General features: G+C 28.3%; 1 protein-coding gene across 1 annotated transcript; it reads left to right on the top strand.

The window, feature by feature from the left end:
- Window positions 1-1,588: 1,588 nt before the first annotated feature.
- LOC108457935 (agamous-like MADS-box protein MADS4) lies at window positions 1,589-6,959 on the top strand. The gene is made up of 8 exons (XM_017757149.2): window positions 1,589-2,223; window positions 4,027-4,108; window positions 4,843-4,910; window positions 5,176-5,275; window positions 5,587-5,628; window positions 6,076-6,117; window positions 6,239-6,384; window positions 6,629-6,959. The coding sequence occupies exons 1-8, from the start codon at window positions 2,039-2,041 to the stop codon at window positions 6,702-6,704; spliced, it is 741 nt and encodes a 246-aa protein (XP_017612638.1). The 5' UTR covers window positions 1,589-2,038; the 3' UTR covers window positions 6,705-6,959.
- The last annotated feature ends 5,029 nt before the right edge of the window (window positions 6,960-11,988 follow it).

Below are 11,988 nucleotides of genomic sequence, written 5' to 3'. Positions count from 1 at the left end.
TAGCCCAAACCTGAGATGTTGAAATAAGACTTAAAGACAATTTTGCTAGCACCTAAAGTATTTAAGGTAAAACCTTTTCAATAATCGCGATTTTTAATATTTGAATTTGTGCTCTCTTTTTTAGAAAAAACAAGGTTAACCAATAATTTTTATATAGATTACTAGAAAAAATTATCAATTGATTTTCTGTTCGGTTATTAAATTTAATATATTTTCGGTTAAGATATTAATTAAATGTATTGATTTCATTTTCAATTTCACAATTTAAAACAAACTAATTTCCTTTTTATATATAATTTATCGATAATCACAAAATTTCAAAAAAACCCATCTGAATCGTACCGATATTACCCCATAAAAATGGTAGGAACCTTTAAGGGGCTATTTTGTAAATATAAGGGACATAAGAAAGTTCATCCTGATTAAGGTTAAGTCAAATGACCGAAGAAAGCCCAAAATTAGTCACTGTGGGTTATCAGAAATCTCTCTGCTTTCACCACTGACCGACACGTAGCGGCCTTCATTGATTATTGTTCCCATCTTCTCATTTCCACCGTTGGATCATCCAGATCCAACCGCTGAGATTATGTAAACTGTACGAAATCAGGAACCGATATCAGTCAAACAAGGTCAAATATGTTGTCAGTCCCTATAATTTTGGGAAGTTTGAGTTTTAGCCCATGTAATTAAAAAAAAGTTAAAAAATCAAAAAACCAGGTTTAATCATCAACTCCCTTAGTTTTTTTCTTAAATCAAAATTTAGTTTTGAAATTGATTTAATCGCATGGGATATTGTTGATAAATTTTTATAGAAAATACTAATTACATCAACAATTGGATTAAAGTTTTTAAATTGGAAAATAAATGAGTTTTTTTATGTATAAGGACTAAATCTTGAAGTACAAACATTGATAATATATTTTAAAAATAAATTATAGGTAACTTTGATTTGGGTTTTTATTTTTTTTAACCCGAGCTAATCTAAATCGAATTTGATCATTTTGGATCAATTTTATTTGTTTATTATGATTGAATTAAAGTATTCTTAATATCTGTTTTATGATTCATAAAAGACTAATTATTTCGAGGTTCATATTTGCCCCTCCCTACTATCTCATTTTCAAGATTTGAACACGGGATTTTTTCTTTAAGAGTGTAATATATTTTATCATTGCATCAAATATTTATTAATATTTTTATTTATTTTCATTGAAAATATCCTTTATATTCGGTTCAATACAATTATATTCATTTATTCAAATATATGTTATAATTTCTGCTTAAATAAATCAAATAGAATACATTCAATTATTACTCTAACATAATTATAAAAAAAAAATCAAATCAAACATTACAACTTGAATTGGTTTTCGATTTTCTTTATAAAGATAGATATAGTGATTGATTTTACGATTTAAATCTAATTCTGATCGGGTCGAGAGGTGATATTCAGAAAAAAAAAACTTTCTCAACAATAATAACTTTAAGATTCGAACTCAGTTCAAATACAAGCTAAGAATCAACCCTATCGAATTTTCAACTTAAAAATACACGCTATTATCTTTATAAAATGATGTTATGAACCAACTAAATTAAACCCGAGTTCATATTTCACTTTGTCTTCACTGCAAACCTTTTAAGTATGCTATTATAAATAACCTTTTTATTAGTGTGTTAAACAAAGAAAAAGATCTTATGAGTTGTTTTACTTTAGATCACAAACCAGTACTATTTTTTTTTCTTTTTTAAATTTCATTTCATTTTCATTTTCATTTTCCCATAATTATTTTAGAATGTTTTTTAGATAATCCTAGATTCTAATGAAGTTCTTAGCTCAAGAATATCATTAAAAAAAAAAACTCTCCAAGAAGATAAATAGAGAAAAAAAAGTATCATTAAACACCTTCACCAACAAGAACAAAAAAAACAGGTGAAACCCCGTTTTCTTTTGGTCTCAAAACGATTCAAAAGGGCAAGATTCTTGGTTTTAGGGTTTGGGTTTTCATTGATTTTTAGTGAAAAAATTATAAAAAAAATTATGGGAAGAGGTAGGGTTGAACTTAAGAGGATTGAAAACAAGATCAACAGGCAAGTCACTTTTGCAAAGAGAAGAAATGGTCTTTTGAAGAAAGCTTATGAGCTTTCCGTTCTTTGTGATGCTGAAGTTGCTCTCATCATCTTCTCCAATAGAGGAAAGTTGTACGAATTTTGCAGCAGCTCAAGGTATATATATACATACATACATACACACATACACATACATATTCATATGTGTGTGTATCATAAAAAAAACTAAAAACCCTTTTTTTCTTTTAGATTCTTTGTTGTTTTTCTTGAGGAGAAATTTAAAGTTTTTTATTTTTTTTGGTGTTTTTGATGAAATGTGTAGGTGTTTACAGGAGGGACTAAAGTGTTCATCTTATTTTTTTTATGTTAGATCTGAAACCCTAAACAACACAAAAAAGATCCTACTTTTTAAAATATTTCACTCTAATTTCATGCATTTGTTCTTCAATTTTTAAGTTTAAAAGTTTCTGTCTTTGATCTAAAATTTGAAGAAAACATAAAGATCTGTTCATATCTTTGCTTTGAAATTCTTTTTTTAAAGCTAATTCATGAATGAAATTATTTTTTTCAAAAGGATTTCTATTGTTTTATCATATATTTGTTTTGAATTTCATGAATGATTTTTTAAAAGGGTTCTCTCTTTTTTTCTTCATATATTTGCTTTGAGATTCATGAATGAAATTATTTTTTTCAAAAGGGATTTCTCTTGTTTTATCATATATTTGTTTTGAATTTCATGAATGATTTTTTGAAAGGGTTTTCTCTCTTTTTTCTTCATATATTTGCTTTGAGATTCATGAATGAAATTATTTTTAAAAAATGGTTTTCTCTTGTTTTTCATATTTTGTTTTAAAATTCATGAATGAAATTATTAAAAAAGGTTTTCTCTTGTTTTTGTTCATATATTTGTTCTGAAATTCATGAATAAAATTACTAAAAGAGAGTTTTCTCTTGTTTTTCCATATATTTGCTTTGAAATTCATGAATGAAATTATTTTTACAAAAAGGGTTTTCTCTTGTTTTTTTTCATATATTTGTTTAGAAATTCATGAATGAAATTATTAAAATAATGGGTTCTCTCTCTCTCTTTTACCTTTCTTTTCAGTTCTTAAATCACTATATAAAACATGGCCATCTTCCATCTTTGTTAAGCTTCTTAGGGTTTTATTTACTCTTTTAAGCTGAAAATCTAGTCTTTTTTTTAATCTTTGTTGTGATTGTGAAAAGTTAAAAAAAAAAAGGAGAGCAAGTTTGAAAATAAAACAGACAAAAACCCATTGGATCTTTGTAATAAAAGTAACAAGCTCAATGTTTTCTTCTGATCCAATCAAGTAGTTTCAGATGTCATTTATCAAATCAAGCAGCGAAGACAAACAAGACATTTTAGTACTGTGTCGGATTTCCTACACAAACGAACTTCCTTTTTATTTTGTTCATTTATTGTTTCCTGAAATTTATTTCAATTATCAGTTGAAAAAAGTGGATAAATGGAGAAATCTCCATGAAATGCCTATGGGTTCTTTTAGGGTTTTGGTTTTTTAGGGTATTCAAGCTTTAATTCTTTATATAAACATGACCCAAGCTGATAAAGATAAGTTAAAAAAATATCCGAACTCGAACATGATCCAACCTTTGAATTTATTTATTACAATTATTATTTTTGCGATAAATTTATGAGTACTATTTTGGTCTTTTGTTTACGGAATAGTTATTATGATATTGATTATGTTTGCAACCAAAATAAACACAGTACGGTGTTGATGAAGCATGGTTTTTTATCATTTGTTTAAGAATTGTATGATTATAGTTTTGAGATTTATCTTTACAAAACAACATTGTTCTTCTTATAAACAAACATGGAATGTTGTAATTTTAACTATATAGTTGTGATTAATGTTGTATTAATTGGTTTTTTATATCCTTAATTTTAACTAAAATTTAACTCAAATAATATTGTAGCATGATCAAAACATTGGAGAGGTACCAAAAATGCAACTATGGAGCTCCTGAGCCAAATGTGTCATCGAGGGAGGCTGCTTTGGTAACATCTAAACACTATAACTTCATATATATGTATGTATATATATCACAATTAAAAAGTAAATATAATTTTTATTAAATGTAATTATAACTTAGGGTTATAATGTTTGGTAGAGTCGAAATGATATTTTCTTTAACTAAAATTTGAGTACGATAATATTAAAATTTTAACGGTATGTTTGGATTGAGGTAAGAGGAGAAAAAGTTAAGTAACTTAACGAAAAGGATTCTTCTTTCCCTTGATTGGACGTATAATATTTTACTTCTTTTCTACATTGAAATTTCTTGGATTAATACATTGAAACTATCTAAATAAAAATAAAAATATTCTTTGAAGTATAAAAAAATTTAAAGATATTTAATCAACAAGTTATTGGGTGTAATGGTAAGGCAAATTGCACATTCAAGGGAAGAACGTAGGTTCAAATCTTGAAGACCCCATTGTTGGGAGGGGTAACAACGAACCCTAAACTTGGACAGTAAAACAGACATGCATAATATGAAAAAAATTAAAGATATCAAGTATGAGTCTCTTTTTTTTATTCCATTAACAATATTTAAAAAATGTTATGTGTGTTTTTTCAGAAATATTTTGTTATGCCCTTATAAAATATTTGTCAACCTCCTAACTTAGCTTGTGGAGTCTAAAACTCTACTAATAGTATACCGAATATTGCAATCTTTAGCATGTATGTATACATGTTGTAAATGCATTTTCATGGTGTGTCTATGTAGGAATTAAGCAGTCGGCAGGAATATTTGAAGCTTAAAGCACGTTACGATGCCTTACAAAGGTCCCAAAGGTGAGTTACAATTGAAATGAACCAAATTCGTAGTATATTCGATTATGTTAACATAAACTTAAGAATGAGTATTGGATATAAGTATATATATATATATATATATATATACAATATGGATATATTTAAATTCCTATGAGCCATTTTTAGACATTTGAAGGGTTTTTGAAGATTGTGTCCGATAAGAGTTTTGAATATAAATACTTTAAGAAAAGCAAAGAATCAAGATATTTGATTTCGTTAATTTTTTTTTGATTGATTTTTTTAGGAATTTACTGGGAGAAGATTTGGGACCTTTGAGCAGCAAGGAACTCGAGTCACTTGAGAAACAACTTGATTCATCATTGAAGCTAATTAGATCGACGCGGGTAATTTTACCAAGCTATACTATATATAACGTGTTTGATTGAGTTAGTATTATAAGTTAATTAGATGTTAATTCAATTGAAAATAATTTAGAATTTCTTTTACAAAGTAATAAATAATCTAAACCTTAAACATGCATGAATAATTCGAACTTGAAATAACTTAAACTGAAATCGACTCAAAAATTTTAAATTGATTGTAAAATGATAAAATTTAAGATATTTTCAATGTATGTTTCCCAGTTTTCTATTGTTCTTGTTTGTAAAGGACATTAATTGCATATCTGATTTGACTAAATATTGTGTTGTTGTAGACCCAATACATGCTTGATCAGCTCAATGATCTTCAAAGAAAGGTATGCCATTAATCATCTTTGATTAATTAATTACAAGACTTAATTTTTAAATCATTGCTCTCAATTTCAACAGGAGGCTTAATTCAAGCAATAGAAATCTATTTTTTTCGTTGTCTTTGGGACTTTTTTGATTAGCGATATATTTATCTGCAATTAATGTAAAAACAATAATAGTGTGAGATTAGATACTGTAATATAAGATAAAAAGAAAATTAAACACACCGCATTAGAAGTAAACGTCCATCCAAAGAGGTCCTTTATTTGATACGAGATTATTTAATGTAATTGAATCAATGATTTTATTGACATTTGTCTATATAGGACGCTTGTTCCCATTTACTTATATTTTTTTATGGAATGAAATGAATTTATGAAAAAAAAAATCAATCTCTTATCTCTCTCACCATTGAAAATATATTTATTTGTTTGTTTTTCCTTCTAATGCAGGAACATCTTCTTAATGAAGCCAATAAGACCCTAAAACAAAGGGTAAGCTTTATTTATTTATACTTCTTAAAATATTTTTAAGGTTTAGAATTAGAATTGATGATCATAATCTAGATTTAAAAAATCAAAATTAAATATTATGGTTCGAATCGATTTATTATAGTTGGTGGAAGGGTATCAAGTAAATTCGTTACAATTGAATCCAAATGCAACGGAAGACGTCGGCTATGGCCGTCAACAGGTTCATCATCAGCCTCATGGCGATGCCTTCTTCCATCCATTGGATTGTGAGCCGACTTTACAAATCGGGTACGTAAATTTTAATTCTGTTTAAAAGAACTGAATATTGTATAGAACTAAATTTATTCGATTCATCGGTTTTACATTATAAAATTTATAATTAATTCAAAATTAAATGTTGATACTTAAATTCGATTATTTTTTAAATGAGCTTAATATATTTATCTTCTCATATTTTAGTTCAACTTTCAAATTTAAATAAATAACACGGTTTATGAATAAGTCTAAATCGGTTACTTTCTTTTAATTACAGATATCAGCATGATCCAATGTCAGTGGTGACTGCAGGGCCAAGTGTGAATAATTATATGACAGGTTGGTTACCGTAGTATATATATATCTATATATCTATATGAAGAAGAAGAAACCATGGGTATGGATTTCTTCATAAGAAACTTATTTTATGTTATTGTATGAAACAAAAGAAATGTGTAATGCCATGGATTTATTATTATTATTATTATTATTATTATTATTATTGTAACTTTGTGTTTTTAATTAGGATGCACTATAACAAACTCCATCTGTGTGAGCTATAATGTGCATCTTTCTTTGAACAATTTAATTTGTTTTTAAGGGATTAATATTTTGTTTTGCTTATTTATTACTTATAATTATTCCTTTCTTTAGATTGAAGAATTACGATAATGAAGAGAGATTTTGTGTATAATTCGGTCGTTACATTTCGTAGTGTATTCATGTAGATCATGCATGTTAATTTCGATATAAATTTAAAGTTTCTAATTATTCGTTTTATGTAAAAAATTAATCGTTAAATGTTTTTGATATAGATGATATTTTAGATCGATATAATAGATATATTGAATTAATTTAAAATTTACATACATTACTAGTACAAATAACTTGATAAATTTAATGATTGAATCGTTAAAATATTAATTGTATAAAATGTATGAAAAATATAAAATCGTAAGTTTTATATCAGTATAAGTAGATACTTTTATATATATATAAATTAATAGATATTTCATTTAAGGTTGAATTTTGAGATTTATATTTAATGCATCCTCGAAATAAAAAAAAACAAAATAAAAAACCCAAAATTCAACCTCAGATTGGGTTTATACAATTTTATATAAATCCACAAACTTCCTTGATTTATTCTTTCTATTGTCTGTTAAACGATGCGAGTATTATTTAGTAAAAATTGATTATCTTGAGAAAATAAGTCATTATGCTTCACTTTATAAAAAAAATATTTTAATCTTTCATTTAAATTTTCATTTATATCATTATAAAGTAGACATAGAATCTGATTGTTTATGTTTGAGCTTTGTATATACCCGGATTTATTCGAAACATTAAATTTAATTTTATTGAGGTTTGAAAATTAATTTTAATTTTAATTATTAGTTGAAGTTGGAGTTTATTTTAATTTGAGTAGCATTTAATAAAATAGATATGAGAGACTTTGAATATTTTAGTGTCTTTGAGCATTTTTAAAATGTACGTTTTAATTTGATTGATATGAGCATTTTGTCAATGTAGGAGAACGTGGGTTTAAGTGTGTTGAAACACATTATTTTACTATTTATGAGTTGGGAAAGGGTTATAGCTAGAGGTGAGCATGGGCTGTGCCGGGCTGAGCTGGATTAAAAATTCAGACCCGTTTGTTAGGCTCGGGCTCGGCCTAAAAAATGAGCCTAAAATTTTGCCCAAACCTAATCCGAATAAAAATGCTAATACTAAGCCCGATCCAAATGCCCATATTAATTTTTATATAATTTTAAAATATATATAATACATCAAAAATACTAAAAACATAAAATAAATATTTCCCAACAAATTGAAAATAAATTTTAAAAAATATGTATACTTAAATAAGACTAAGATAGATGCAACTTAACAAGCAAATGTCTCTAAAATAATAACAAAATTAACAAATGTCTTTAAAACAAAAACAAAATTAACAATAAAATAAGTTTTATATAATATCCAAATAATAACAACAAAATAGAAATAACAAGAAAATAATATTAAAAAAATTAAATTTTTTTGTCCTTTAATGAATTCGGGCCGGGCCGGATCCAGGCTAAAAATGCCTTAACTGAGGCCTAGCCCGTTTTTTAAACGGACCTTATTTTTTTATCCAAACCCATTCTTCGGGCCTATATTTTTACCCAAACCCTCCCACATTTCGGGCAAGTCTTCGGGTCGGGCCACCTCTAGTTATGGGTAGTTCTAGGGTAAAAAAACGTATATAATTAGAAGTTATAATAAAATTGTTCAAAACAAATTAAAAAAGAAATTGATTTTAGAATAAGTCAAAATTGGTTTAAAAAGTCAAATCCAATGGAAAGTCATGTCTAGTGGCCCAATTCAGAATCAAGCCCAATGATCCAAGTCAAGGTCAAGGTATGGTCAAAGTCCAAATTCATTGTACAACAAAGATGAGACATAACTTGCATTGGGCTTACACAAATTAACTTTGTAGACACCGAATTTTGTTGGAGTTCAAAATTAAATTTTAAATTCGATTCATTTTAGCCCAATTATTCATTCTTGGATTTATTTACAGTTTTCAATTAAATTTTAATGTGTATAATTCTAATTTGTTATATGAATGGTTAAATTTATTGAACTATTTGAAGTTAAGATCAAATTGATAAAATATTTAAATATTAAGAATTAAATATGTTGTTATCGTTTTATTTCCATTAACGATTTAACAGAGAGAGACCAAAACTAAGTCGGTCGAAAATATTGATGATAAAAATAAAAAAATTATAATTTGATGACTAAAATAAAAACGCATTAATAATTATTTTTTAATAAAGTTTGATCGGTGAATTATTTTAATTTTGTTTTTTAATTCAAAGGTAATTAAAAGTTTTCTTTTTCTTTCTTTCCCACCATCTACTTTTTGCATATCAAGTTTGATGAGGTAAAGGGAGGGTAACAGGATTCAAGCAATAAATGAAAATTTCAATTTATTTATGATAATTTTCCTTTCAATTGTGAAAAAATATTTAAAATATTTTAAAATTTATTAAAAGTTTTATTAAATTTCATTCTGGTGCTATTTATGATTTGTTAAAAATTTGATTATGGGAGTTTGTGTTTGGATGAGGTATATATTTTATAATTTTTAAATATATTTTAATTTTATAATTTTAAAATTTAAAGATGTTGAAAATTTTACAATATTTTAAATAATTTTACAATTCTAATAAAATAATTTTTCTTATATATTTTTACAAAATTTTAATGTTTTTACTAATTTTTACAATTTTAGTAATTTTAATATTCTAAAATAAAATTTAAATCCTTTTCTAGTAAAATGGATTTCAACGTTTTGATTCTTTAAGTTTGTGAGATATAATTGAACTCTATCATTTCTTTACCCTTTGGTATTCGCATATCTTCTATTTTAATTACAAATATTCAGATTAGTTGAATATAGAGATCGTATAGATTTGATTGCTTGGAATATTTCCATTGTTAATTAGGAATTTTAAATTCGTAATTGTTTAATTTTTTTAATACTTGTGATGAATAACATATTGTGTATGTTGAAGTATGAAATTAATTGTTATGTTGATATGTGATCTAGTCTAAATGAACTACGCTTGTGTTATTTGTTGACTAGAATTGCATTTCTCTAGTTCTTAATACTGTCGAAGGTTTTATCACAACACAAGTACCTGTGCTGAAAGCAATTACCATTGCATACATGGCATAGTAAAGGGGATCAACAGTGGAGATAAATTTTGAGCAGCTTGCAGATTTAAGTTTGAGGGAAAGGGAGACAACATCCCAATGTGGAGGGAGAGAACAGAAAGAGAGGGAATAAAGGCCAATGCATTTATTACGACAAATGCTTTACAAGGCTGCGTCATGAATCAAAACAGGATTGCTTAGCTCTGACTCTTTTTCATTCTTCAAATCACCTGGAATGGTTATTGCTGCTGCAAATGTGACAGTGACTATAATCGCTACCACTACTAAATGAGAATTTCTTATAGCCTACAAGCTTGCAGCTGATACATCCCGTTTTAACAGTTCTTCCACTACTGAATCGTAACCTATGTGTGTACCTTAATGAAGAGGGGGGTGTCCATTTTCATCTTTTTCCTTTGTCAAATTCCCTTTCTTCTCTAATATTTTCCTTGTTGCCTCTATATCCAAGCAAAAAGAAAATTTTCAATAAATCTATTCTAATTTATCTCAAAAAGAAAAAGAAAAATTGAAACATAGTTGCATCTCTAGCCATAGCTGCTGCATGCAAAGCTGTTCTACCATGAGGGTCGCCATGACCAGTTGATTTCGATATATCTAATAATATATTTAGCACGCCGTGTCTCCTCTCTTAGCTGCTAAGTAGAGCGGAGTCTCGTGGCTTTTGTGATAAAATACGGAAAATCAGGGTCTTCCAGCTCCAGCAACCCTTTCACCACTTCAACATTGCCACACCGTGCTGCTTCATATAAAGCCGTGTTGGATTCCTGATCTGTAATCCTCAGCATCTCCCTGATTGCATTTAGTTGATCCATTCCCAGCTTCTCTAAATCTCCATCTCTAGGTTTTGCGCAAGGCTTGATTAGAAGTTTCACAACACCAGAATATTGTCCATACCTTGCTGCAACGTGCAAGAGAGTTTGGCCTTTAGCATTCGTTTGGAGTAGCAGTGATGGACACTTGCCAAGAATTTGTTCAATAAAGTCTGATCTTTGTTTTTGTTGCTTGGCAATGAAAATATTTGAAAAGAGAGATAAAAAAAAATTTATTTGGAAAACTGTCTGGCACTTTAGAGAATTACGTTAGAAAATCAGGTAGCAAATTCAGGGGCTGCCAAGTTAACATGGAGCACGTTTTCATGATTTGGGGTCTTAAACGTCTCAAGTACTGTAGCGCCCCTTACCCCGTCCAGCAAACACGGCTTGAGGTCGAGGCATTCGCGGCAAAGATGAACTGGCATCAGGCACAATCGAGGAAGGTGCAGGAACAGAGAAGGAGCCTTATCACTATACTGTACAACATTGATGCCAACAGGCACTCATTCAGCATCTAACAAGACAGACACCACATTTTCCAGAGTATACGGATCCTTGCTGGTAGTTATAATGGCCACAAAAGGATCAAACTTGTAACACCTCAAACCCGGCTTAGGCGTCTAGACCAAGTCCGGAAAGTTACATTAATGCTATTAAGAAAACCTACTTTTATAAGTATAGATAAACCGTTTGACAGATCATGACAACCATTAAATCCCACAGATAGCTCAACAACCTTAGAAAAGTCGTAATACTAAGAAACACTGGAACTACATAATAAATATATAAGGGATGATAAGCAGATTGACCAAGCTCCCCCTACGCTGACTAGATCAAGCCTGTGAGTTAGTTGAATTGTAGAGAACTTAGTGTATAGCCAATATAGATTCAATTAGAAGCTTAGTTTCAATAATAAGTTTCCAAATCTCAAGTTCCAATCTGAATCAGAGAGTATTTCGTACAAGTTAATGTATTCCAGTTCAAATACAGAACATATCAGAAACACATGCAGTTATTCTTACCCCATTCGCTACACACAATCTCCAACCATCCCTACACACTGTTAAGGGCATTTAATACCCATCTAGCCTTACACACC

Source organism: Gossypium arboreum, chromosome 4 (genome assembly GCF_025698485.1).
Source record: "Gossypium arboreum isolate Shixiya-1 chromosome 4, ASM2569848v2, whole genome shotgun sequence".
In the NCBI taxonomy this organism is placed as follows: Eukaryota; Viridiplantae; Streptophyta; class Magnoliopsida; order Malvales; family Malvaceae; genus Gossypium; species Gossypium arboreum.
Note: the sequence above shows the minus strand (reverse complement) of the source record. Positions and strands in the feature narration are given on the sequence as shown.

Coding starts and splice junctions, on each gene's coding strand:
- LOC108457935 (XM_017757149.2), top strand. CDS start 2,039: ATGGGAAGAGGTAGGGTTGAACTTAAGAGGATTGAAAACAAGATCAAC. Junction 5,629..6,075: donor TCAATGATCTTCAAAGAAAG/GTATGCCATTAA, acceptor CTTCTAATGCAG/GAACATCTTCTTAATGAAGC. Junction 6,118..6,238: donor ATAAGACCCTAAAACAAAGG/GTAAGCTTTATT, acceptor GATTTATTATAG/TTGGTGGAAGGGTATCAAGT.